We start from the raw sequence: 26,016 nt of genomic DNA, 5'->3' as shown, positions 1-26,016 counted from the left end.
GACCGTTCAGTTGTGACGTTGACAGTTAAAAATGTTAACTGTATCAAAGCAATTCAGTATCATTCTGTAAAAGTGTCTAACTGCAGTTATTGAAATGCAATTTCGTAAGAAGTTTTTTCCAAGAACTTTCATCATTTTCATTTTCATTCCGCTGATAAGAGCTGTTGATGAATGTCTGGATAGACCCAATTCGGATTCCAGACAGTGTACCAGCCATAGACTAAATTCCTACAACGATAAAACGGAACAAGAGAGAAAATTATGGACTAAAACGTATGTTTCGACTGTATTGAGGTGTTCAAATTATTGTATGAATGACCAGAGATGTGTCAGTTACTTCTTCAATAAAAGTACTAAAACTTGTACGGGGCATTCGATAATGTTTGGAAATTCAACGGCTGCTTCTGTAGAAACTGGAAATGCAATGTACTATTTCAGCGGAGGTAGGTCAAGTTAGCTTAAAAATTTCACGTTGCACATAAAAGTATAAATTTTAAAAGAAAAAAAAAGAAGAAAAAAAAAAGAAAGACAAGTTAATTCATTTAGGACCACGAAGGCCTTAGTTTAAAAAAAAGAACTTTGTAACATAATATGCAAAAACCTATAATTATGATCTTAAATATGTAAATTAAGATAAACTATGCCATTTTCTGTCTGGTGCTTATTTTAACTATTTGTACAGCTTATAGATTATGATATTGTACAGAATTTTAGCCAGATTGCCTGCTTTTATGCATTTGTAAGGTCTATTTCCTTCTAAAATTAGAATGGCCACACACTTTGACCATAATAAAGTTGTTATACAATAATTTATATGGATCAAATACACATCCTATACAAATCTTGGTGGTCCTTGCATGTGGGTAATGTCGTTTGAAGCAAAAACAATTTAAATTTAGACAAACATTAGTCATAATTATGATTTTCTTCAAAAGAGTACATATTAATTTGTTTTAATTTGTCAGCACTTGTTAGTTTAATTTTCGGACATTTTTACCTATTTTGTCATCAGATGTTTTCTATGATTGTTACTGAATTCAAATTTCACAGAATTGTAAGGTAAATGTTGACTCTTCGTGAACCTACTCCTGTGTTCAGCTTAGGAATTCATAAAAAATATTTAGAAGGTAAAAACCGGGGAAAAGATCAGACAACAAGCGGTGTATTTGTAGTCATGTAATGTTTATGGAAAATAAATTACATGATATCACAAATCATCTGTAGTAGTGATATTTATTATAATCTTTATCTGAAAAAATGATGTGTTTATTGTGTCAAATTTACAATTGACTTTACATCGCGACTAGAATGATTATTTATTAACTTTTTGATCACTATCATCATCATTCATCAGTAATTTCAACAGAAAATTAATCTGACCGAATAAAGCCCAAATTAAAAATAAATATATATCATATGTAGTGTATAATTGTGTTTAAAATTCACATATGTCTACCCTAAATAAATTGACAATTCCATTGCAAAGTTTTGATTCCTATATAGTTTAGATAAAAAATTTGGCAACAAAAAATCTTATTCAGTATATTTTGTAAGGTATCTACTCACTCATACAAAATTTTAATCCTGGTATCTATGATCATGATGATGAGTTTATCCGGAGCACATGATATAATTTCCGGTTAAAAATGGGGAGGAAGAGGGAGGTTTTATTCAGTCTTGTGTTTTGTACCGTATCATATATACTATTCTTTGTCTTTTCATCGTTTTTCTTTTTAACCAAGGGTGGTTTCTCTGTATCTTCTGTATCTTTTGTGTTTGTTTTGTCTGCTCTGCCAGCTGTGCGGTATGTATAAATGCGAATACGCAGCTACGTATGGACGAGTGCTACCTGGCTGTGTCCATGTTCAAGAATCTTGGCAGCAACTATTGGAGGGAACAGTTAGTGGCCTGTTGCACAAGGCAAAATGTTTAACCTTTCCTTTGAATACAACCTCAGTATCGTTAAGGAAGTCAGCATGTAGTCAAATCTTTACATAAAAGTCACCCTCGGGAAAAGAAAAAACTGACCTTATAAGAGAGATGATCTTTGATTCGAGGCTAAATACCTTAAACGAAACTTGTAGATAGTGACCTGACAAGACCAGGTTTCGCTTTAAAGAGGTGTCTTTTATATCAGGCTTGACTAGTTATAAACCTCTTTGACAACTTTCAAGGAATATTAAATTTGTACACATTGGTCCCCCATTTTCAGAGAGAGGTCTTGTTTGCCTGTTACAATTGTCACCATCACGCTGAGTTGCTTAAATTTAAAAATGCTGATAGTTATTCAGCTGGATATTATCCCACATTTTTTTTTAGTTTTGCTTAGGCCTGTCATAGCATATTATTTCAATTAGTTTCAATTTGAATGTAAGTGTGAATTGAAAATTTTGTCACGAAAATCCATAGCAAACATGTTTTGTTAACAACTTAACTTTGATGATAATTAATAAGCAAGTTTTATTCGTGGATGTTATGTTTGATATTACCTTTAGTAGGTACCGACTTTTTAGAAGAGAAAACATAACATAGATTTTACTTGTGAATTAAAAATACAAATGTAAGTTACTGTTCTAATTCGTTCTCATGTTTGATATCAAATATACATTTCTCGTTTTTTATATAGATTAGACCGTTGGTTTTCCCGTTTGAATGGTTTTACACTAGTAATTTTTTGGGGCCCTTTATAGCTTACTGTTCGGTGTGAGCCAAGGCTCCGTGTTGAAGACCGTACTGTGACCTATAATGGTTTACTTTTATAAATTTTGACTTGGATGGAGAGTTGTCTCATTGGCACTCATACCACATCTTCTTATATCTAATTAGTACAGGATTGGCTTAATTGTTTTAATATTATTTGAATTCATAACATCAATAAAATCAGCTTTCTTAATGTTAATCTTTAGTCTAGAAAATTTTTATTTTTTATAATTTAGCACCTCATCTTTCTCTACCCTATTTTCCGTTATTCTTTATTTTTTTACCATATATTTTTCACTTTATGCCCAGTATTCTTTTATTGTAGATAATACTTTCTTCTACAGATTAACATCAAACCATCAAAATAGTGTTATGTGTATTGCGTATAGTGCCTCGACACATTGTAAAGGAATATTTTGTCTGTTTAAGGCTGTGAAAACATGTACCTTCTTCTTACTATTTATGTCTTTGTCTTGGGGTTATTCTTCCGTTTAAATGTAATCATTCGAACAGGAAACATTAAAACATTTATTAGCTATTTATTTCAGGTGGGTATAGTTCTTTGGATAAAACACCCGCGTATCATCTAGTGATCAAATTTAATAATGAACTAATTTCGATATCAATAGTGATGCTAAATTCATGATTTATTATACGTTTAGTGTTCAACCTACTTTTATTGACTTCTGAGCTGTCTCATTGGCAATCATACCACATTTTCTCATTATTATACTCAATACAGTTTTATATTATATTACAATATTGTGATTTTGAAATGTATTTTAGATCGAGATGATATCTTTAAAAATTCTGACACTTAACATTCTTTATCTAGTGACAGTCCTTCAGTCATGTTGACCTACTCTACAAAACCTACTTAATTTGTTAGATGTGTTCTCGTTATGCATATGAACATGAAGTATTTGCCACTGGTCGTTAAACCAACACTAACTACCTAATCCTTTATTACAGTGTCTCATTCGGCTTACTTTATACATGTTTACCCTGTTATGTATCCAACATTTAAAACTTTCGTACTTCTAGCATAATTTTCCTAGTAGTGACTTTTGCAAACTAATATGGACTTGAAATCGCATGATAAATGTATACGAGGATGAATTTGACTTAGGAATACACGCTATTACGATTGTCTAACGATAATCCTTTTGTACCAGGACGTGCAATTGTTTCCTCTTGTATACAATACATTTCTCAAGTATACATTTAGAATTTACAAGTCTTCGTTGAATGGATCAGTTTAGAAACCGTGTTACATTTAGAAACGTCATTATTGTTATGAACGTTTTGATTGGTTGAGATACATGTATCATTTCCGAGAACGCTGCAAATGCTCAACGGAATTTACAAAGATTTATTCTAAATTTTCCCATACCTGTAAAATAAGGACAAAAGTATAATCCATTTGAGTTTTATAAAAGTTTAAAAAATATATTAAACAAAATCAGGATTCCAAGAAGGGGGGTTTGGGGATCAATATACCGTAATTTACGCACTAGACCGTACTAGTTACTGGAACTTTGGATACACCAAACAAGGTACTTCATATCCGAGAAACAAGAAATATATTCCCTCAATTTTAGAACTCATCCATACATTTTTGTACTTTTTCTAAATTATCAGTCAAAATGTTTTCTACAAAAATCACCAGTCCTTCACTTTTCAGTTGATACCTAAATTGTCAAAATGTATTTTATATAGGTTGATATTTGCGCCTAAGCGTGGGTATTTCTTTCCAGTATTTTCTTTTTGACCGGTCCCGATTTGTTGTTGTTACATCTTACAACGTCTATCCGAAATTTTCTGCAAAGAATTCCGCTCAAACCGTTGCCATGGCCCTCTTAAACTTGAAATGAGGTGAGAATTTTGTTTGGCTCCGTGTTGAAGGCCTCACTGTGACTTTGAAATGATGAACAGCACTAACAGCGCTGTTCTTTTGCTTTTTTGTGTGTTTTTTGCTTTGAATGTACTGATTTTGTGTTATGGGTGGATATCCCATATCCTTTGTTTTTTTCTATCTATAACATTAAATACAATAGGCAGTTCCTCTAATAAGGTCGACCGTGGTGGAGGGCTGAAAATTTGACTTCCTCTTAAAAATAAGGTTATATTGAATAGAGACTAAAAATTACCCTTGCAACATGCCAACTGAGGACCCTTCAAAGAGTTGTTTCAAGAGTCCTTTATGTGCACGAGGCATCTGATTTAAAGTCTTCATTCTGATCAGACGTGGGTGTGAATATTTATACATCCAGCGTAACCAAAAACAGACCCTCCATTTTGGCAAGGGTCTAATTGGCGGTCGAAAGAAGACCAAGAGTGGCCATGTTTCTATTACTCAGTCGCTCTTGGGGTTCATTGCCATACGAGCTCTGAAAATTAAAAAAAAAACATTTTAGTCAATGAATGAAAAAGTTGTCTATTAGGTCCCCATAGCAAATATCTTTCACAATATAAAAATAACCTATAATGTGGGTACAATGTAATACCACAACAGCCATCAATAAATTTAATTGTCACTAGAAGTACTGTTCACTCAAATACAAAATGAAATTTCAAAGACTCTTGACAAAAAAGATTTCCAATCATATTTAAATTATGTTTTTCAGAATTATGAACGGTTAATAATTTCACTCCACTACCTTTTATGTAATTTCTTAACATCAGATATAATGTGGCAACTGTTTAATTACTTGATAAAAAATTTTGAAATAAATTATAAAGTTCGTATACTAGTACTACATAGATAAATAAACACTACAGCATAATAAGTAGCAACGTAATTGAAAAATCTCTTTCTTTATGACTTATTTTTTAAGATTTTAAGAGGCGCCAGAACCCAAGGGGACATTAAAATCTCACAAGTTGAAAGGAATCTGACAAGTTGAACGTCATGGCAAAAACAAAAGACGACGAACAAGTCCACAAAATACTATATAAAAACTAAAGACTGAGCAACACGAACCCACCATAAACTGGAGTTATCTCGGGTGCTCCGGAAGGGTAAGCAGATCTGCTCCACCAATCCATTTCCGAGCAACGGTATACAATTCCTCCTTTTTATAAGTGCTCTAAGTGCGTATGTTATCAGGAATACCATTTGCGTTGAATTGTAATACGATTAAAAAACAACTTGAAAGTAAGCATGAACTATGATGTCGATTGTATTGCAAAAACCTGTATTTTTTTTTGCCTGTCTGTCAATACCTCAGAATACTTGACTTTATTTTGATTGTTGAACCCTCGACTAGGTACAGCACTCAGACTCATCTATATTAACAATATATATATACATATATATAATTGAGAATGGAAATGGGGAATATGTCAAAGAGACAACAACCCGACCAAAGAGCAGAAAACAGCCAAACATATGAAAATCAAGCTCAATCCCTCCCGTTAGGGGTTTAGTATCATACCATCATAAAATGTATGAGAAGAACATAACCCGTATCATGCCAACAACTGGTTTTAGAATACATCTGTTTATAATGTTCTCTTGTGCGTTATTCTATAACTCTGGAATTAGTTTATCAATTAAAAATATCAGAATTTACATTAATTAACGACTCTATTACATTAGTACAACTAAAAGTAGTGACTACATATTTTAACCATTAAATAATTTAAGTTGCTTCTGCATAAACATGTAGATTGTTACTATGTAGTACATGAAGCTGAAATTAAAAGTACAGTGAAACGAATGTAAATATATTAACTTGAACCCACACTTACAGGAAACTAGACATTTTGTCAATCTTTAGAGATAGCTGCTAATAAACACATTGAATATTCTGATTGATTGTTGGTTGCTTAACGTCCAATGGCGAATATTACATGCTGTTCAGGACGATTGACTATTCTGGCATGCATATCCACTCTTGCTTGTAAGGAATGGTATTATATCCGTAGTTGGTACGTAAGTTTATAAGTGATTGCACTCAACAAAAACTACGTTTAGTTTTTTAAGCAGCTTGTTTTTTTTTAATTGCCATGCCTTAAGTTTCTTCTTTGCGGTATACTTTCCGACTCATCATGGTTAGTTTAAATGTCGTTTGTACAGATGTATTTTTTCATCATCTTCTCATATAATAAAAAAAAACCCCAGTTTTTATTAAATTATCGATGCAATTCCTATTTTTCGTTGGCCAAATTGTTTGCTACATGTATAGAGACACATTTACTAGTTATTATCTTTGGTTTCAGTCACATGTTGTCTTTGTTTAAAACTTCCTCGAAGAGTTCAATGATGTCATTTCTATTCGTTTTTATCGTCACATAACGTCATTGATTTGAATCCCCATTGGATACTTTGTATGAGTCTTCAATTTAAATACATTTTAAAGGTTTAATTTTCTAATTTTGCAGTTTTTGTAGTAGATAATCGGATACTTTTATAATTGATTTGTTTCTGAAAACGACATTGCACCACACTGAGATGTCAATTTCGAAAGATGGAATGTCAATCGACAATCATTTCTCTGGATAATGTTAATTTCACCAAAGATTATTACATCCGTAGTATTTCCATGAATAATAACTAACGATAATTGAAACATATTGGGCTTTTTACAGTTGAATATCAAATACACAGATCAGATTTTTTTTTTAAGTTTAGAGGCAATATTTTCAAACACTTCGAAAATATCCTTACACATCTGACCTTATTCATATTACGAAAGATATGTCGTTCAAATGATGTTTTACATGTATTACCCAAATCGACAACTTGAATATCCAAAATAATTTCTACTAGTAACGAAGATTTTACTTTAGACATAAAAATGTCCCTTTTTCGAAACTGTGATGTTGGTACTTTCAACACAATGAAAATGCACCTCACATTTAGAGTGTTTACGACTCAAATTACTTAATATCTAATTTAACAAGCAAATCTTCTCGCAAACAAAAATGACTTCTAAATATAAACAGCTGCCGTTGGTTCATGTCTGTTTTTGTTTTTGTTTTTCGTAATTTGATTTGTGATAAATTAGGCCTTTAGTTTTCTCGTTTGAATTGTTTCACATTTGTCATGTCGGGAGCTCTTTTATCCGACTATACGGTATGTGTTTTTCTCATTGTTTAAGGCTGTACGGTGGCTTTTAACATTTACTTCCAACTTCAATTTAATTCAGTTGTCTTATTGAAAATCATACCACACATTTTCCCCATTTTTATAGCAAACATGATAGGATTAGCTCTAGAGTGCACGTTGTAAACAAAAATACAAATTTAAGGATCCCGAAGATTCAGCAAGTCCTGAATCCCGATCCTGCGCATATTACTTAGTATTACTTGAATAAACGGAGTCATCACCAGTTTCAAGATAATATGCGCGTACTCTCAGATCTGTACTTTGTGTCGTTTTTGTTGTTAGGGATGTATAAATACCCTGCCACGCCCGGTCTGTGTTTTTGTAAAACGTTTTTCTGCTTTGTATCGATCTGATGAGTTTAATAAGCCCTGTTCAACTAATTTTTATATTTTGTTCTGATGTTGGGCTGTATACCACTGCCACAGGTTTAGAGGGGGATTGAGAGCTCTCAAATATGTTTAACCCTGTCACATTCTTTAGGTGCCTGTCCCAAGTCAGGAGCCTGTAGTTCAGTGGTTGTCGTTGGTTCATGTCTGTCATATTTGTATTTCGTAAATTGTTTTGTTATAAATTAGCTCGTTAGATGTTTCAATTGAATTGTTTAATATTTTTCATTTAGGGGCCTTTTATAGCCGTCTATACAGTATGGGTTTTTCTCATTATTGAAGGCCGTACGATTGCCTTTAATTTCTTCATCCACTTTATTTGAATTTTGTTCGATAGTTGTCTTATTGGCAATCATATCACATCTCCTTAGTTGTATATTTTGTACCATATGCATATTTAAACAGTGAATTGTTCTCGAGTCAATGATACTTCAAAACTAACTGGAAATCCGAAAACAAAAACGTTTAAGCGGTGAACACGGAAAACAATTTCAAAACCATCCAAAGAACCCATTTTATCAGGCATCTGAAGAATGCCCTTAGAAATGTTAAAATGTTTATGAAGTAGTTCCCCCTTAAAAAATTTTCCCCAACTGTAACCAACGCTAGGCACACTTAATAAGTTAAAAGTAAAGCTCTTTGGCGGCTCGTTTGCACATTTTTACTAAAACTAAGACAGGTTAATTGCGTTATAGGAGTCTACTTCTAAATGTTGAAATGATGCAATGTCCATATAATTTGCAATAAAAAACTTAAGTTTGTAACTCATTCTTTTGAATTACGTTCACTTAACGTCTTAGGATTGGTTTGCTCTGCATTTGATCATACAAATGCTTTTCCAACCACATTGAATGGATTTATGCAATGTTCCCATTTTCATGTGTTTCACTTCTTGAAATTATAATAATTAAACTGGTACAGGTATTGGTAATCATAGCACAATACCAACTGCGGAAAACTTCTGAAAACGTCTGAACTGATAATTGTTAGATTTGTTTATGCATAAACAAATATAACAGTTACTATATTTATATAGATTTCATTCTTCTTCTTTTGAGTAGTACGAAGAGTGCTATACTTGCAACCACACATTTCATGTAACTATATAGTTCTACAATACAGACTTGTATTATTTAGCTTTATTTTTAAAATGTTTACAAATATGACAATACCTTAACGGCAAAGCAAGCCATAAAAGGCCCCGAATGACAAATTTAAAACAATTCAAAGCCAACAAATTTGATATGCAACAACAAACGACAACCACTGAATTATAGGCTCCTCACTTGGGACTGGCAAAGACAGAATGTGGCGGGGTTAAAATATACTTGCAGGCGATCAACCCCTCTCCCGAACATGGGGCAGATGTGTAGCAGCACAACATAAGAACAAACTTTTAAAATCAGTCGAAGAAAGCTTAAAGCTCAAAAACAAGTAATAAAAAGCCAAAAGACACAAAGTACTAACAGCAGAGTACTGGCAGTTATTGAAAACTAGCTCAAAGCCAATAAAACTTAAAAAAAAAACCAATCATGCATCCAAGAAAATATATCAATCAGTACACATCCAATGGATTGAGTGTAAAGACATCATAAACTTTCTGAGAAAAACATGCAAGTACCAACAGGATGTAGGACCTGTATAGAAAAATATATTTACTTAAGATTTGAATATATATTGAGAACAAAATCAATGTTAGGATCCGATGGAAACAATATTCAAAGATCTTATAACAAACCTTATAGAAGAAGTTAATTCAAAGGATCGATAACTTTACATGGAACGTATCTTGATTTACGGGCTCTTAACATTTTCTATTTTCTACAGGTGCAGCCTAACTTCAAAACCAAACCATTGTATCTATAAAAGATTTTAAGTTGGTGACGAAATCCCTGATTTAATAAATTTACCAGTGAAACATACATTACGTGTGATGAAATATATAACGTCGCTAGAGAAACTGGCATAGCGAACCAGTTGGGATATACCGGTATAAACACCAATATACGAGACCTTTCAAATAAGTATTTTTTAGAGTATTTATCTTTTTTCATTACAGAAGAAGACTGCATAGAAGTCGCAGCATATCATGTTGCAATCGGATTGTTCAAATGACCATTTAATTAGTGTAGGGAGTTGAAAATCAAACACTGCTAACAAATTGAAAGGACCAGCAACATCTAAAGATTTATTTACAATCCAGAAATAATTAATTACATTACTTTCATATGCATTATTACAAAAGTAAAGAGACCACTTGATTATCTCTATACCCTCCCTAATTTAAAAGACCGCAATATTCAGTTTGACGGTTAGGTACATGTACAGGACCAGAATAATAACGCTTTTTTTCATTTTCTTCTATTAAAAAATAGATTGTGAATTGTAGTTCGTGATTAACCAATCAGAGTTTGAAATTACGCGAGCTCCTTTTTTTCAATCACAGCAAGAAATCATTATCCAGTCTCCAATTTGGATTCCGTTCAAACCATAGAACGTCTGATAGCATTTTTATTTTAAAAACTCTTCGTCACCAAATACTTAAAAAAAACAAAGACAAAGCTGTTTGCTTGTTTTGTAGATTTGCGTGGTGCATTAGACTCTGTTTTGCATAATGGACTGTTGTTTAAATTGATAAATGATGGTGTTGCATGGTGTGAAATTTTATACTACTTTGAATAATATTTATAGCTTGAACACTGTTTGTGTTCCCCCATTGTGAGAGGTGTAAGGAAAGGGGACAGTTTGAGTCCTACTTTGTTTAATTGCTATATTAATGATTTACATCCATTTTTTGATGAAACTGATAACCCTCCAGTTCTTGATACTTTAAGTATCCAAACTCTCAGTTACGCAGATGATTTAGTATTACTGTCTGAGACACACCAAGGGCATCAAAACGCCTTAGACAAACTTAATAAATATTGCATTAAATGGCAGTTAAGTGTAAATACATACAAATTCTAGTGTTTTAGAATATTTATAAACAACCACCCCTCTTGTTCAATGATAAATTTTTGACTGAAGTTAAAGAATTTAAATTTCTAGGGAATGTTATTAACTATAGAGGAAATTTTACAAACACATGTCTAAAGATGGTATTAAAATTTTATTTTTATTGAGAAAATATATGTCTAATTTTAATTTAAATTTGTTCCCACTTGTTTGTCATGTAAATTATTTGATACTCTTCTAAGACTTATTTTGACATACAACTCTGAAATTTGGTTTATGGATAATTTTCAGTCAACTTTTAAGGCATCTTATAGAACTGCTGAAAATAATATTGTTTGTGATACTCTTGCACTGGCAGAAAAATATCCGTTTGAGAAGGTTCATTCTAAATTTTGTAAAGCATGCGCAGTATTAGGACTGAAAACACCGCCACTAACATAGGTGCTAGATCAGAAATAGGTAGATTTACTTTGGACTCTTATATAAAAACTCAAACACTCATGTATTTTTATAGAATAAACTCGAATGATATTAATCCTCTGGTTAAAGAATCACTACAAACAAATAAAAATTTACATTCCGCAGGAATTTATTCTTGGTACTCATTTGCAGACAAAATTTTTAAAGATATGAAAATAAACACAGAAAATCACTCTAATGCTAATGTACCTTTAAAACATTCAAAAAAAGTGTTAAAATTTAACATTAAAAAGTTTGTTTCAAAGGAATATGAAAAAACTACTTTAAATAAACATTCAAAATTGGATTTCTCATCCAAACTTTGTCTTTGTGGGAAATTAAAAATTAATCGTCAGTCTGAGGAATATTTCAATTGCAATAATTTTATACATAGGCAGTAACTCTCAAAATTTAGACTTAGTGATCATTCCCTAGGCATTGAATTGGGTAGATACAGAAACATTCCAAGAGCACGCGGATGATGTAAAAAATGTGGAGTCCTAGATGACGAATTTCATTTCTTTTTGTATTGTGACATTAACATAGAATTGCGTTCAAACGTTTTTGCTTATCTAAAAGACTTTGTACCATTATTTCAACATCTTGATGCATTTAATAAACTAAAACACATTCTAAACCCCACCCTGAACTTGTTTGTTATATAGGAGTCTTTAGAACTGAGGAGTGTCAGACAAACGTCAGACAAGTTAATGGTTGTGTTTTTTACATAAATTTGTAAATTGAACTCTTCCTTAAAATATGTTCTATTGTATTGTATTGCATTGTAATGTATTTAATTGTATCATTGTTTGTTTGTATTGCTTGACCCTTATGGGTGTAATTTTGCAATATTATAATATATATGTTTTATTCGTTTTTGAAGAAAATACAATAGGAAAATAGTATAATAATAAAGAAAATATATCAAGTATGAGAAGTAGAAAATTCTGTAAATGAGTCAAGTGTAAAAGATTAAGCTTTTTTTTTTAATGTCATTTAGATAAAGCAAACCATATATGAATATATTAGGATTACGACAGAGTATGTACAAAATGTTCGATAGACCATGGCATCTTACAGCTTTGGTTTACCGCAAACAAAGAAGGTTTTTCCAGCATTCGCATTCCATTAATTCTAATAGTTACGAAATGTATGTAATCAAAGAGAATGTGCATTCGTCTAAGATAATCGTAAGGCTTATATATTATTATTTTTAAAAGAAATTCCTTGTAAGGTTCATAGCAAGATGCAAGTATGTTTTTATTATCAGTAATAAATACATTTGTCAATCCGATGTTGATGTTTCACTTAGTTTAGATTAATTGATTGGTTTGTTTGTTGTTAAAATCCCTTATGAAAATAAAAAGGGGTGCATATTTGTACTAGACGCTACAAAGTAGCAGTAGTGTGTATTTTAAACCTGTCCGTCCGTCTGTCGGGTTTTCATTTGATGAATCAAAATACTTTATATCGTATTGCTACTTACAATGTATATGTAGACAACGATCACATATAAGGATGGAAGTATAATTCCTCTTCGTTTTGATTTCACTGTACCTAAGGTCAAGAAAATGATAACTACTATATATAGATAATAGACTGATATATGTGCAGAATAGTGGTTTCTGGGAAATAAATCAATACCCTTAAATGAGATTGCGACGGAACTTGTCACATATTAAAAGAAGAATCCCTTGGATGTTGAGATCATAGCTTCCAAGTTCATGGTCACAATAACTAAAAACAGAATAAGACGAGTGCAGAGAAGAGGCTTCCAGCGATATATCAGCAGAAACTTATATAGAATAGAAACCAAACTTGCATATATTGTGACCTTTAATGAGAAAGATCCCTGTTGATTTTGATAACACTCTGTCTATTGTCAAGGTAATAGTTACTTAAATAGACGAAAGATTAGGAGTTTCCTTATTATAACGTTAGGGGGCCTCGGTGGTCGAGTGGTCTAAGTAGTTCAACTACTGTACCATTAGCCTGTGAAGACTGAGGTTGTGAGTTCGAATCCTGCATGTGGCAGGTGCGCTTGACTCTAATCTTGATTGACTAGGATTTTCCGTTTTCCTACCGAAGGTCGGTGGTTCTCTCAGGGCACTTCGGCTTTCTCAACCAATAAAAACTGACCGCCACGCAATAGCACAACAATTTTGAAAGTGTCGTTAAAAACCAACCAATCAATCAATTATAAAGTTAGATCCTTACTTTGGATTAGAATCAAACATAAATATATGTTCACTATATAAGAGAAAGGGAAATCCCTATGCATTTTGACATCACTGTGCTATGCCACGGTTATAATTACTAAAAACGAATAAGTACGTGCAGACAGAGAGGTTTCTGGATACCAGCTATAAAAAATCCAGAACCTAAAAATGAAGTTGCAACGAAACATGATGCATGGAAACATAAATACAGAGTAACTCCATTTAGATTTTAAGATCATTGCTTCCATGATCAAAGTCATAGTTACTATACATAGACTGAAATAAGTTCATAATGAGATACCCGGATAATAACCGATTCAAGAACATTACAAGGGATTGAAACCAAACTTGCATAATGTGGTCACATGATTTTGAGGTGATAGTTACTAAAAATAAACTGAAATAAGTTTAGAAAAGAGGTTTCCCGATGATAACTCCCATGACCTTACCTGGGATTCCAACCAAACTTAGAACTAGGACCCCAATTTTTAAGTCAATACATCCAAAGTCAAGACAACAGTTGCTACGAATAGAGTAAATCAAAACATGAATTGACGTAATTATATTGTGTTGCAACCAACAAAAAAGTGCGCATTGGTCAAAGATACTTGTTTTACCTTTATAAAATCAATTCACCAGAGGGTTGATGTCTATGTTCCTGGATACGCATTACGAAGAATAGTTGCTTTGGTTCTTAAATATGCATAGCTCTGGGCATTCTCCAAACAGTTATGATCTTATATGTTACACCACAAATGAGACCGAATTATAAGCAAACATTACCCAAGACGAATACAAAAATAAAGTTCATTGAGGGTCCTACAGGAGAACAGAGTGAGCTAAGGTAGCCACGTTTCTTTATTTTCTACAAAAATTATGTTAGACACGCTAACATATAACGAGGTATAATACTAATCTGTACATTCTGTATTACTTCCAATAGTGTCGAATTACTAATTGATGTGTTACACTTAAGATGATAAAAGTTTTTCACTTCCATGAAAAATAAGTCAGCTTTCAAGCATTATACATTGTTAGTTATTAACCGAGTAGAAAAACATAATTAATATCAATTACATGTCTCACAATATTATGTAATTATGCAGAAAAGTCAGAAAAGAATTCCTATCATGTTGAAATTTTGCACCATAATGGCAACATTTGTTAACATAATTACTAACTTAAAATGCTATCATACTAATTAGTTTCTGTAAAGGGGAAGTAACTTAAATAAACGTTCAAAGGAATTCTGCGGAAGTTAGCTGCAACCGGAAGTGTAGGAATTTTAAAAATAATTATTGCTCACGGTATATTGCGCCATTTACATCAAAAGAACGTTTAATTAGCAAAGTAATACAGATAACGGTTATCGATCTCTAGGAGGGTTATTGTATATTGATGATATTTGAACCATAACAAAGAATATGGCGGGGTTAAACATGTTTATACTTATTTAAATCTATGGTGTCATGTTGCAATAATTACTTTTGACATTTCATATCATGTCCCAAGTAACATTAAAAAAGTTTAATATGCCGTAGCAAGTATCGTTTAGAGAACTAGTATTTGAAAAGTTTTAAATATACTAATGGGAAATTTAATATGTTCTACCGAATTCCTAAAAATGTATCTTTATATTGTCTAAAACTATCTTTTCTTATGCATTCCTGAAAACTTTCACGAACTTGTGACAGGGAAAGAGACATTAAAACCACATCTCCTTATTTTCATATTATACTTTTTGAAAAGCTATCTACCAATTACTTTGAAAATAGATTTCCTTATAATACTTTTGATAAATTGTTTTTATATAATTCACATAATAAACTTAGTTGATGAGATATTTTCGATTTAGCTGATTATAGTATAATAATTATACTTACATCTTTTTATGAAATGGGAATTTACACACTTAGAAGTTCCAAGTGGCCTAAAGGGACAATTGGTTTCGATGTGCTTCTAGAAAATAAAGTTGTCGGAATTTAGTATTTCCTGATCTCCTTTTATTTGTAATTGTAAGATTATATCTTGCTACTCTAGTTCAGTGTAGTGGACCTGCTATTTGAAATGAATAAAATAGACATAGCACCTACATGTACTTAACCTTTAATTGTACCTCGAACAAATTATGTTATTTTTATCAATTGATCGTTTAATTCATTGATCTTAATTTTTTTGTGTGTTACATAGTTCCAGTTTTCAATTTCAATAACTGGCCTGGACTACGAATATCGGATTTGTAACCTGTATTTTCCGATTTAATATTATTATAGTTAACGTGGTGGGGCTCGTGTTGCTCAATCTTTAGTTTTCTGTTGAATGTTTTGTAATTTTTATCTTTTCGTCGTTATTTTTATTTTTTTTTGCCATGGTAATGTTTGTTTTCATAAAACAAAATTTAAGTATGTTTTTCGATTTGCCCCTTAGTATGGTCTCTCTATTTTAACGTTATTTATTTTTACAGTAAAATTGTTTAATGTACATGTAAATCAGGTTGATAGTTTTTAGTTTCGTTTCCAAGGATAAAACATTGATTCATGCTTGTCCATGTTCATATACTAGTAACGCTCTTTTTCACTTTGTAAAAAAAAAGCAATGCTAAAATTCCAACACAACATGGGGTACAGGTGCTTGACGTCTCAATTGAATTTACAACGTCAGTTGTAATGTGAACGACACTGGGGATCGAGAAGGCAGCTCCATACTATTATATTCTATGAAATATATAAAACAAAAATAAGTCTCTGTGCTTGATAAGTTTATTTTGACACCTTTTGAAAGTGAAATAATTGGTATCTTATATCTTGATTCCAGCGTCACTGATTAATCTTTTTTAGACGAAACGCGCATCTGGCGTATAAAATTTTAATCCTGGTATCTATGATGAGTTTATAATGAATTCTTTTTTATTACACCTTTTATAACGTGACAAGTAACTTTGTAAATATTCACATATTTATGAAAGTCATTTTTTCGGTGTTATAAAAATGTGACAAGTAATGTTTCATATACGTTGATTAATTGATTGTTTATTGATTGTTTAACGTCCAGTGGCAAATCGTTAACAATACTTTCTGTAACATAGTTGTTAGATGGGTTCTTTAGTGTGCAAAGACCGTTGCACTCTCCCAGTGTGAGGCATCAGATATTACGTCTGCATTCCGACCGGACGTGCATGCACATCCAAAGAGAAGTACATACCTTGGCATTGGTTTTACTGCCTGCCGGACGAGAGAAACCCTATTTCTATACAGCAATCAGCCCTTGTGATTGTTTGAGAATCATCTGTCTTTTAAAACATGTTCTTAATTTTTTTTATGTTAAGGATGTTCGCTACTCTGTTTCAAAATAACAAGTTTTTTATAAGACTGTTATTAATTGAAAGTATATGAATAAAGGAACTTAAAAAGCAGAAAAAATTGAAGGGTCCATGTGCTTGTTTTCGAGGTATAAGCCATTGAACATTTGGCGGGAAATGATTCTCTCTATATTTTTCATTCATTTAACATTGCCACATTTTTTCTTTCAAAAGCAATGGAAAAATAACAAGGATTTTATAAGATTTTCAAATAAGGCTTTTGAAACTATATGTAATAAAATTATGAAAAGAAAAGTAGAGGTTAGCAGGCAAAATTTTTAATGGCACTACATGGTTCATCTGACCTTTATCTGATTTACATAGATCATTGATAATGTTAATTTTATATAACACTTGTTGTAAAACCTTTTTCTCCAACATTTTTGTCATCAACTCAATCATAATCTTTATCGCAGGTAAGACATTTCAGTGTGTGTACTTTTGTTTTGTATTACTGAAAAATGAACTAACTTTTTTACAGTCAACATTACACTTTTAAGCAACAGCAGTAAAACCATAGGATTCCGAATATCTGGCAAAAATATCAAAAACAAAAGGAGCGAACATCCTTGATTTATATGAAATAAGGGGATTGTGTGTACTAACATACATCATATTCATTAAAACATTTCAATGGTATAATATATATGTAAATTACAGCGTGATGGTTGTCCGGGAGTAATGTTTAAAAAAAAAACAAGAAAAATCCACATGAAAAATTACATATTTCAACATAACAAATGTATAGTATGACTATGTCTGTCGTCGTATTCTTCATCTGTGAATACTTTGGTGAAAGGGTAATACATTTTAGTTATCAGCAATTAAATGCATAGAAATTTTCAGACCAGATTACCTAGTTTTGATTACAGTAGATTCAATATTTACAAATAACACAAGGACAAAAAATGCATTCCCGTTCATCATACGTAAGTATGTGTGACTATTTATTTTTGCCAGGTGTTGTATGTAGATTTGTTTAAAGAGCTGTCGTGTACGCTATAATAAAACAATGGAATTACTGGTTAGAAGGTGAATAGGAAAAAGTAAAATAACAAAAATAACGAACTCCAGGGAAAATTCAAATCGGAAATTCCCTCATCAAATAGCAAAATCAAAAGCTCAAACACATGAAACGAATGGAAAACAACTGTCATATTCCTGACTTGGTACAGGCATTTCCTTATGTAAAAAATGGTGGATTAAACCTGGTTTTGTGGCTAGCTAAACCTCTTGTATGACAGTCGCATAAAAGTTAATGGTCCCTTCTAAACCAGTCATTGCACTCAGCTTCGCATTGAGCAATAGTTGGCATCTCAGGGAGAACAAACTGGCCATTCGTTTTATTCCGGGCGTTTTCAGTTTATTTTCGACTCATTAGTTTGAATTTCTCTTTTGTATCTTTCGCCTCTCTTTTTCAAAACCAGTCAACAAGTGGTTACTATTGCGAAGACATGAAACTAATTTTTAAGTAATTTCTAAAAAGGAATTGTGTATTCACAAACTTTAATTCGATCTTTTCAAAGAAACACGTCATGTAAAAAATTATACGAATTATGTATCAAAACAAATTCAAATTTTTATAACACTACCGAAGCTCGTGTGGTTTGATCAAACTAGTTTACTCGATCAAGAAACATAATCACACAAATGATGCAATCAACCTAACATGTAATTTTGCAGTGAGGCGAGGCAACAACGAAATATGGAACTGTGACTGCATTACTTAATTAAGTTTTATCTTTGTTTAAATGTAAAAATATAATCATTTATTGGAAATTGAATTATCTTGTAATTTTGTGGTTATTCTTGATTCACAAAAGACGATGTATTTGTGCATACTTTGTTTCACCTGGCTTGTCTCATGGCAGACATAACATCGCAGCATGAATAGTTACGCAATAAACGGTACCTGTCGGTTCCAATTCTCCGTTAAATTAAGTACGTCTTATTTAACTGTACTGTCCTAATTGTTAAAGCGGTATGATTTGATTTAGACGTATTAATTTCCTGAATGCAGTGTGCAGATAGTTCGGAAATCAGTTATTACGTATTGTAGTCTACATTAACTCCTCTGTGATTGAATGTTTATCGAAAAATTACTGATATTACCTAGAAATTTAACGTGCTAAATGATATCTAAACATTCCCCTTTCCGTCTTTAATAATTGTACGTGCAGAATTGCCTTTTTGGTTTTGATTAGTCTGTTTAAGCCATTTTGAATTTTGTAATCTCTATAGCGTTTATAATTCTGGATTTCAATTTCAACATATATTGTGGATATAGAAATAAGAAGATGTGGTATGATTGCCAATGAGACAACTCTCCGCCAGGGAACAAATGACATAGGAGCATTGTTTGTCTTTTCATCTGCTATTTTGTTGATAGTGTGCATTCTAATTACCACTTTGGTATCTGACATTTTTTTGTATGATGAGGTTTTTAATTTGAGTTCCTTACTGCATCTGAGTTATTCAAAAAAGGGTATTTTACAGATTTCCATCCACAAATTACGTATGCATCAAAAACGGTATGTTTTCTTGTTATGGTCATGTCACTCATAATTCAAACATATTTTATACATACTAATATACTATACTCAAATTATAAACCTTGCTAGCAAATTGATGGCTATGTGTAACTCTAAAACTAATATTTTTATTTGTTTCTGTTTTTAGTGGAAGGCTACATTGGTGATTTATGTACGACAGACGATGATTGTACTGTAGTCTCGTCAGAATGCAGAGCAGACTGTTTGAATAATACTAACGCTAATACATCTGAATGTTCAGAAAAACGGTGCATGTGTGCATCAGGTTACAGTTTTTCACCAACGGAACATAAATGTTTGGCAAGTGAGTATTTTTCATGGTTTTTTTACTCGAATTTATATATAAATGTTGATGTCGATGCCTTTCTCATGGGCATAATGCCATCAATGATGATATCGGAAGATACCAAGGGAACATCAAACCTCATCAATCGAAGAAATACTGACAACGCCATTGCAAAAAAAAACTATAAAAGGACGAAAAAAACAGACAAGTCCTCATAACACTACATAAAATGACTGAGCAACACGAACCCTACCATAACTGAGGGTGAACTTGGGTGCTCCTGAATGGTAAGCAGTTCCTATATTTTAATAAATCGTTGTCAAATCCTATCCCAGCATCCCAACTTCATAGATCACAAGGTGTTTCGAACATCTATTTAGACCAATTAGAATTAACTAATTGACCATGGCCATGTCCATCGTCAGGAGCCCAAGCCATTGCATGGTGTCTGTTAGCATGTTCAAAAAATTGTGCTATTTCAAATAAAAACTAACCGCAAAGAAATAGCGCGATAGTAGTGAAAGTGGCGTTAAAACACCAATCAATCAATCAATATGCGTTATACTAAATTAATTAAACATACCTGCATCGCTAACTTGACAATGTTTATGTCACTCTAACGAAGAAATACCTATTTTTAAAAAGTATTAACACATGCTTAAGGTTACATTCATAACTCTCATCCTCGTTTTAGTGTAAGGTTTTGAATTGATTAACAGTAACATTATACATATAACACATAGCTGAGAGGGTGATAGAGCAGATTGTTACCCCGAGAAAACATTGTCAACTGAGGCGAAGACAAGGTTGACAATGTCTTTTCGAGGGGTAACAATCTGCTCTATGACCCTCTCAGATATGTGTTATTTAATTTTTATTATACTGAATGTTCTGTTATTAATGTCTATTAAATTTCAAATTCAAAGTAATAAACTATGTCGTCTTGTACATAACAATCATCCGTATTTATTAAAGCGCACACTGGAGCAAGCGTCTCCGTGAAGGGTAATAGAGTAATTGCCATGGGATAGAGTAAATTGTCTCCCTCGTATTAACCAATCAAAATCTGGCATTTTGACATGAAGTATAATAATACAAAATGGCCAAACACATTGCCGAACTACAGTGGCTTAACCGTTGTATCCTGTAATCCGGGTCCGAAACACATTATTTTCATCAGTACATTTAAAAATAAGATGTGGTATGAATGCCAATGAGACAACTCTCCACAAGAGAACAAACGACACAGAAATAAACAACTATAGGTCACCGTACGGCCTGAACAATGAGTAAAACCCATACCGCATAGTCAGCTATAAAAGGCCCCGAAATGACAAATGTAAAACAATTCAAACAAACGAGAAAACTAAGGCCTCATTTATGTATAAAATAATGAACGAAAAACAAATATGATATACAGCAATAAACGACAAGCACTGAATTACAGGCTCCTGACCTGGGACAGGCATATACAGAATGTGGCGGGGTTTACCATGCAGTGACAACCTGGGTCAATGGTATAACAGTACAACATAAGAACAAACTATAAAAATCAGTTGAAAAGGACTTAGCTGAGTTTGTTTGAGTGAGGGTTTAAATGATGTTCAATACACTGATTTTTATATGCTTTCATTTGTTTAATATAAAGTGGTACCAAACACCTTGACTAAAATTAATTTGACTCGTTTAATTTTCATAAAATTTTGACAAAATATTTACTTTGACCCTTTGACAAAAATATAAAAATTTCAAAAAACTTGAAACATACACTTCATCGGAAAAATTTCATTGGTTATATAGCAGTTTGACAAACGCTAATTTTGATCATTGAGAAGCTTAATATTTCCTTAACAATAGAACGTAATTAAAACGTTCAACTTATTTTCATAAGAGTTATCTCCCTGTAGTGTTATGTATCGCCTTAAGCGTGTCTGATAATTGTCTTCGTTATTGATAAGATAAGTGGCCAACTACTTAAATGAACTCAGTGGAGGGGATAGAAGAATTTGTTAAGCACAATTTTGATCCTGATAATAAATGAAATATAATTTGGAATGTGATTGTTTTAGGGTCCTCTAGTTAAATTATGAAATCTCTTTATATATCTGACCACGCTTCCATTTTTTATTCACAGACTGTACTTCTTATGGGGAAGGCTTTATGCGAACTTACTTACATTACATCAGCAATGGAGCAGGGTTAGATTATGCAAATATTACCCTTGAACAATGTCAACAACATTGCGTACAGAGAAGCAGTCCCATTTGCCGTTCCCTAGTATATGGCACAAAAAGACTACTAGACTGTTATCTATTGACTACTACTCGATTAGATTATCCAGACATCCAATGGCACTACGATTCATACACTTATGAATTTTCATATTACCAACGAGATTGTATTTAGTTATAAATAGTTATATTCTTTACACAACTGAGAATTCTTACATAACACAAAACCTGTGCTGTCTCCTATTTGTACAAACAATGTTATTCTTTATAAACAGTTTGGTTTAACCTGTATTGTTTTATTATTTTAAAATTTTTAGAATTTCGAACAAGAAATGAGAATATATATTCAAAATAGAAATGTTATCGTTTTATAACATCAGTTTTCGAATTGCTCATTTTGGATGCAAATTGTTAAAAAAATGGAGGCCAGACCAGTTTTTAACCTTAACTTGTTACTACGAATATAGGAGCACCTGATTTTTTCCTCGGTATTTTGGTAGCCAACGTTTATGTGGCTGGATATTTTGTTTGTAACGTATGTTGGGCTACGTTAAACTTTCCATTCTCTTCTTATGTCACTGGTGGAGTCAGGTCTTTTTCAACTTTTGATTTTTATTGACTATTTTCTTGTGAATTATTGACTATTTTCATATTACCGACTTTTGAATTATATAATTTTTCAACATGTTACCTAAACTGTGGTCTTTAATCGATAGTAAAGAAAAAGGACTATGAGGAGTTAAATAAATATCACATGAAAGTTCTTCCAGGTCGAACTACAGATTCAGCAGTATACATTCTCTCTGGTCAGTTACCAATTGAGTCTACAATACATTACCAAATATTGATCCGACTCGGAAGTATCCCAAGAAATGACTGCATGCATTGAAAAGGAAAATTGAATTCCTCAGATATTACTTAAAGATGACACTTCGAATAGTTGGTTTATCTATGCAAAGAAATTACTAGACCAGTATGATCTTAGATCCATTTTTACTCTTATTGATAATATGCCTTCTCTAATTATTCTTTGGCAATTTAACCCTTTCCGAACCCATTGTATAAAAAAGTGTAATCATTGTGTGGTTGCCGATGATCTTAGAAGATGATTGGATGAGTTTAAGGGTCATAACTTTTATCAGGGTTGCGTTCAATATCGTAGCGGCCTCATAGGGCTACGTAGATTTATGACTATTGAACGTGTAGCTAGCCTAGCTGCTACATAAATATTGATAGCAGCTAGGCTAGCAACTCGTTCAGTAGGCAAAAATCTACGTAGCACTATGTAGCTGCTACGATATTGAACGCAACCTGGCAGCTCACTGGATGAATTGAAATGTACACAGGTGTTAATGAAATTGACAACTTTGTGGAATGTGGAAGGCACTCAAAGGTGATTTTCGTTTATCAAAAAATGAAAATTTATTTGATTATCATTAGAGAAAAAAATTTTACTTAGTTACTCGTGGATTATCGGATTTATCCAATCTCGATAGTTAACTTATCAAGGCTCGGACTTTAAAATTCGATTATTTAACTTATTATGGGTTTTTCTCATTGTTGAAGGCCACACGGCTGCCTATAATTGCTTACATCCACTTTATTTGAACTTTGGTGTATATTTGTCTCATTGGCAACCATACCACGTCTCCTTATTTTTATATTAGTTTGAGGGCTAGTGCGCTAGTAGTCGATTTTGCCTTTTAGTCATTTTACCTTTTAGTAACAGGTTGATAATTTTTTATTAAGGTTTAAATGGATTAAGTAGAGAAAGCATGTGGCATTAAATTATAAACTACCATATCTTAAATTGATTAATTTTAAGGATAAGTTTTAAGCCTAAGAAAATGTATCTCACATTGATTGGATGTTACACATAGGACGTTTTATAGTGAAAGGCTAACAGAGACAGTTGTTGAACAGTTTGTTTTAAATCACATGAGAAATAGACTCTTTAACTGTGAAGATATGTGATTGGACAAGAAAGACTTTTAAAACCAATAGTAGACTTTTAAATTAAAAGTGCTGTACATTGCGTTTTCTTATAGGTGGTGGGTAAATGTGTATATAACTACAGTAACTTGTATGATGCTGTACTTTATTTTACTGTGTAATGCGAAGACATAAACGTAGGCCCGCACATGCAGAAGAAGTTTTAAACACGTATATATATATAATCCGTTGCTCTGATTATAAAGATATCTTGTGGTGCTCCAGATAGTAGAGGGATTTACTAAAAAAAGAAAGAAAGGTACGACGTCCCGGAACTGTGTCAAGTAAGGACAACCAAAAGAAGTAAATTCAAACATATAATCGGTGCAATTTGGGGGGAAAGTTTACTGTTTTCAGAAAATATAGAACAGTTAATTTTCCACAAATTGCACCGATTGAAAGCTTGATTTAAGTTCTTTACGTTGCTCTTACTTGACCGAGTACCAAGATGTCCTACCAAAGAGTAGGTTACCTGTCGAAAAAATATAAACTCCGGAATCAAAAGTCGGTAAATATGAAAATAATCTATGGCTTATATTTACTATAATGATATGAAATATGTATAAGTATTATCGGTTTCCTCGAAAAACTAAGCTCCCAGCCTATTCATCGTTAATCCTCGACTTCATCGTACAATATTAAAATATATAATTTCAATTATTATAATATGATGATTTTTATAAACAGAAGCAGATACTATTGAATTTCTTTTTGTATTTAGTATCCTGATTGGTGGTTAACTATATCTTTTTGTCTGAAAGTTCATGATATTGAAAATGTATAAAGTATTAATTTTAAAAATTGTTAAATTTGAAGTAAATTTTTAAATGCAATTCATAGAAATGTAAATATAATATATATATATATATATATATATATATATATATATATATATATATATATAAACTGATTAAAGTGGAATATTACTTCGAAGCCGGCAAAGTGACTGGCAGTGTAACTGGGTATTGGTTAGGAGGTTATCTGCATTTGTAGAACCACTGCAGAACAGAAGGAAAAAGCACTCCCAGCAATCTAGAAGGTTATAATCCCAGGTAAAAAATACTCAAAAACAATATTTCATTTGGGCAAAAACAAATTATTTCATTTGCGCCAAAAATACAGGTAAATAGTAAAATTATGATATTTTTTTTTTCTTTTTATATTTATAATTTTTTCGTTTTCCAAAACTACATGTTACACCTTGACACCACTGTAAGCGCAGATGAAATAAAACCTTGAGGCGCAAGTAAAATACAACATTGCAAAAAAATTGTGCAAATGGAATGCACCCACCCTCTTTGATTACTACAGTGGAGATCACTTCTAACCTCTCATTAGAACTGTCAGAATAATCTGTAATAGAACTGTTCTTAACTGTCCTAGAACAGTTCTACCCTAAGTAGAACTGTCAGAATCAGTTCTAGGTAGAACTGTCAGGATCAGTTCTAGGGTAGAACTGTCTAAAACTGTTCTAGGTAGAACTGACCAAATCAGTTCTAGTCGTAGAACTGACCAAACCTGTCAGGATTGTAGAACAGTTCTAAATGACGTCACTGCAGTTAGGGCATCTCACTGGTCACCATTCAGTGTTTTTATTATCGTTGATAAAGCCACACGCAAAATGACTCCTGTCAAAGTTAACAGAATTGAGACAGCGAATATTATATAATATATATATGGATAGAACTGACTAAATCAATTCTATCCGTAGAACTGACCAAATCAGTTCTAATCGTAGAACTGTTCTAGCCGTAGAACTGACCAA

The 26,016-nt window shown here is 32.3% G+C and overlaps 1 protein-coding gene across 1 annotated transcript; it reads left to right on the top strand.

Annotated features, from left to right (window-relative positions):
• LOC127702661 (uncharacterized) lies at window positions 1–24,981 on the top strand. Its single transcript, XM_052206952.1, has 3 exons — window positions 1–443; window positions 19,870–20,046; window positions 22,163–24,981. Exons 1-3 carry the CDS (start codon window positions 95–97, stop codon window positions 22,432–22,434), a joined length of 798 nt encoding a protein of 265 aa, XP_052062912.1. The 5' UTR covers window positions 1–94; the 3' UTR covers window positions 22,435–24,981.
• Window positions 24,982–26,016: the final 1,035 nt, after the last annotated feature.

The sequence above is a fragment of the Mytilus californianus genome, unplaced genomic scaffold (genome assembly GCF_021869535.1).
Source record: "Mytilus californianus isolate M0D057914Y unplaced genomic scaffold, xbMytCali1.0.p SCAF_5, whole genome shotgun sequence".
Classification (NCBI taxonomy): Eukaryota; Metazoa; Mollusca; class Bivalvia; order Mytilida; family Mytilidae; genus Mytilus; species Mytilus californianus.
Note: the sequence above shows the minus strand (reverse complement) of the source record. Positions and strands in the feature narration are given on the sequence as shown.